Raw genomic sequence first — 3,607 nt, forward strand, 5'->3', positions numbered from 1 at the left:
ACCATCTAAAATTGATCTTTTTTTGAGGATGGAGACATTTCTTAGGCCCCAATAAGAACCAGCCTTGTATCTTTCTACAAATCCAGCCACATCAGGTCCAGGCCATGTCCTCGGAAGGACTTCCTCTCAGTACCGTGGTCAATAGAAAGTTCAGTGTTGGTCGGAATGTCCTTAACTGCCCTGAAGAGGATGGCAGGCTTTTCACCTCCTACATTGAAAAGGCAGTGAAGTGGCTGCTTTGAAGAATGCTTGATTCTTCTACCCAAAATGTCAACTCCGACGCAGAGTTCCGTCTTGCCAGCTTTGAAGAAAAACAGACCACGCAAGTCTTCTCCTGGGCTCTCGCTCAGCATCTGTCTCCCCTCTGCAGCTGTGGTGAGGATTCCGTGGTAATCACAGACAATTTCAACTGTGGCAAAAGGCTCTGTTGTCACCACTCCTGTAATTAAGAGAAGATGACATTTTGAGTTGGATACATTACAAAAAAATACATAACAGGTCGGCAAACATTTCAATGTGTTTTACTCCTGGGTGGAGCACAAGATGAATACAGGTTTTCTTACCTTTTCCTTTGTCTCCTCCAAAGTCTTGAATGACCAGGCCTTTCCATGTCTGATTCCTTGTTTGCCGGTAGGTGCGGGCATCACCTTCAATGGACTCTTTGGAGGCTGGTGTCCACTTTGGCAGAATCTCATTCGGGGTAGGATACTTGGCGGTCCACCCCTGCACTTTGATCAGCTTCTCCAAGTTCTGGACGGTAGGTTTCTGATGTCTTTTGCTGAAAGAAGAAAATAACCTAAATCATGCTGGTCATTTATCACACTAAATCAAATGTATTCTGTAAGTGATTTTTGTATTTGGTAATCAATGTTGTATTCATAGATAATTCATTGGAGTACTTACACATCATAAGATTCAGTCTCTTGAGATACTGGGAGGCTCGCCACCTGTCGTAGAAGGAACGGTCATCCGGGAACCCTTATGAGACCCTCCTTCTTTTGCTGGGTGGCTGGCCTTCGATGGAAACAGGGAATTTGGAGAGGAAGGCCAAGAAGTCCATGCTGGAAGCCTCAGGTGCCTGGACATTCTTGGGTAGTGGGGCGCTGCCCTCTGTTGTCACTGTATTGCTTTAAGATGAACAAAGATGAGGGTTAAAATAAAACAAAATAAGGACAACTTGGTAAACAACTATCAGATTTAATTGACCTGCTATTTAGTGTGAAATAAAGATGCTTACTCGGTGTGGGCTTCCATTATCTCAGCTATGGCTGCTACAACATGGGGCTGTCGCATTCAATAATGCTGGTTAGCCACGGAACTGGTGTGTGCTAAGTAACGTGCCACATCTTCCTTCTGGCTCTCCGTACACACTGATGCCAACTGCGTCTCGGCTGCTCTTCTGACTTGCATACTAGTCGAAGGTTGGACTTTGTAGCTGTAAGAAGATTTGTTGTGAAACATTAATTTGTGATATGATTGTGTCTGATAATGCACAGTGAAAAGGGTGAAATACAAGAAATGTACATTTGAACAACATTCAATGAACATTACTCATCAGCACATGAATGTAGGAAGTTACATACCTTTCATGGAGTCGAGTTAGGTCATTTGTGACAGTGGTAACTCCTTTGCCCTTATTTGTAAGGAAAAACTTGTCACAGTCACCCCTTGAATATCCTGGACGAATCATGTCCAGGTATGTCTGCAACCACTGTGAGAACAAGGAAGACAATAACTTGACTGAAAACCATTGTTTTATATCATCAAGTATTATATCATTTGCTTAATGTTAAAACATCAATAGGAAACACATCTGCTAAAGGACTTACAGCTTCTTCTTCCTGTGTCAAGGCTAATGTGACAACCTGTTGGGTTGCAGTTTTGTGTTGGGAAATGCCAATCACAGCCCTGCCACTGACATGCTTTCTCTGCTCCCACTCCTTCACCTGGAAAACATAAAAACATAATAATATATCATTTTAATGTATGCATTTCCACATGACCATTACATCACATCACGGGGTAAATCTCCTTCAAACTGTTAAGATAGAATCACTTACAGTCATGCCTTCCACAGCGCCGGGGCGCTGAAAGTGACGAAACACCATAACCGCGTCTGGGACGTCGGATTCATCCATTAACTTCTGGAATGTGTTCAGGAAGTCCTTCTTTGCAACCCTCAAAATCTCCTGGCATTCTGCAACAGTGCGCATGCCATGAGTAAATCGGTCATATCTAGATTGTAGAGAAAAAGAGAGACATGTTTATTAAAGCAATAATAGGGCAATAAAGATATACTACTTACTTTGTGATGACAACCACTTGTGAATGAGATTTGGCTACTGGCTTCCTGAGTGTCTGAAGAAACTCTTTGCATTTCTGGCACATGCTGTGGAGGTTTGGCACATCCTTTTCCATGTCCAGCTTTGTCTTCAGGAAGTCGACGAACCGTATCATGTTCTTGATGTAGTTCAGTCTGGTAGCTGCGCTCATTTCTGTCTGTTGCAAACGAATCAGATACTCTCTGGTCTCAGTGCTTTTTTGGAGGAAGTCCAGTTCAATTTCCTCTCCTGTAGGCTGCAAATAGCGCAGGAAGCGTGCCACGTTGTCAATCTTTAAGAGGAATGATGAGAAATACATGTTAGCCAGATCTTTTAGCATTAACATCATTCAAAGAAAGTCAACATATGGATACAACATTGTTGAAATTGACTGGATGATGTGTAAGATATCTCACCTCCTGTTGACAGTTTGAGACGTTGAGAGAGTCCCTAAGGTACTTTTTGAAGTCTGCAATTAGTGTGGCATGTTCAGGAAACCTGTCATACAGACCAGCTGATTGCATTTTCACCCTGACGCTGCTGGTGACTGCTGGAGGATCTCTGTTTGAAAAGGGATGAGAATTAATTTATGAAGGACAAAAACATTGTAGATATTTACCTTTTTCTGTGATACTGTGTGTAATACATACCTTTGCCAAGAAGGGTCCGCTGTCACCTCATCCCAGCTGGACAAAGAGCTGGAATCCTCATCTTGTGATGGAGCAGGGGTAGGAACAGCTTGTGATGGAGCAGGGCTGGGAACATCTTGTGGTGAAGCATGGGTGGGAATAGATGTGGTGGTGGCTGATCCAGATGTGCCAGGCAACTCTGCATGGTTTGCTTCAATGGGCTTTGGTGGTATGTTGCTGATAAAAAAAAAAACTCTCTGTAGAAGCTCATCCACCATTGCAGAACGACATTCTGCGTGGGGCAGCAACTCGCAGATCTGAATGTAATCCCAATTTCTGTTCAAACTCCATTTCTTGGTGTCTTCCTTGGCCCGTTCAACCTCAGTTGCTCGTTCTTGTGGTGTGCTGTTTTTCATACAGGCCCTGGCCAGGGGCCGGTTGCACAAAGAACCTTAAGTTAAGATTTTCCTTAAAGACAGAGTTAAGGTTTCCTTAAAATATAATCGGTTGCACAAAGCACCCTTAAGTATTTTCCTTAAGGTTTCCTTAAAGGTCCCCTAAGTATTTAAGGTTTTCTCCTTAACTTCGTCTTATACTTAAGGAATCCCTTAAGGAGCGTTGCACGAAAGACCTTAGCAAACAAAGTAAGGAAGAAAA

The 3,607-nt window shown here is 43.1% G+C and overlaps 1 protein-coding gene and 1 long non-coding RNA gene across 2 annotated transcripts; both read right to left on the reverse strand.

Annotated features, from left to right (window-relative positions):
- Positions 1–27: 27 nt before the first annotated feature.
- On the reverse strand, positions 28–759 carry LOC146238143 (N-lysine methyltransferase KMT5A-A-like; the record flags this gene model as incomplete). Its single annotated transcript, XM_084684873.1, has 2 exons — positions 28–439; positions 564–759. Coding segments are annotated over 2 exons (561 nt in total), but the record flags the coding sequence as incomplete, so codon positions are not given.
- A 2-nt stretch (positions 760–761) lies between these two features.
- On the reverse strand, positions 762–2,357 carry LOC146238144 (uncharacterized). Its single transcript, XR_014740624.1, has 5 exons — positions 2,061–2,357; positions 1,830–1,946; positions 1,584–1,711; positions 1,238–1,435; positions 762–1,127 (listed from the first exon to the last, which is right to left on the reverse strand). It is a non-coding gene; the product is annotated as an uncharacterized LOC146238144 (long non-coding RNA).
- Between the last annotated feature and the right edge of the window lie 1,250 nt (positions 2,358–3,607).

This window comes from Hypomesus nipponensis, chromosome 21, assembly GCF_054491055.1.
Source record: "Hypomesus nipponensis isolate SF chromosome 21, ASM5449105v1, whole genome shotgun sequence".
Taxonomy (NCBI): Eukaryota; Metazoa; Chordata; class Actinopteri; order Osmeriformes; family Osmeridae; genus Hypomesus; species Hypomesus nipponensis.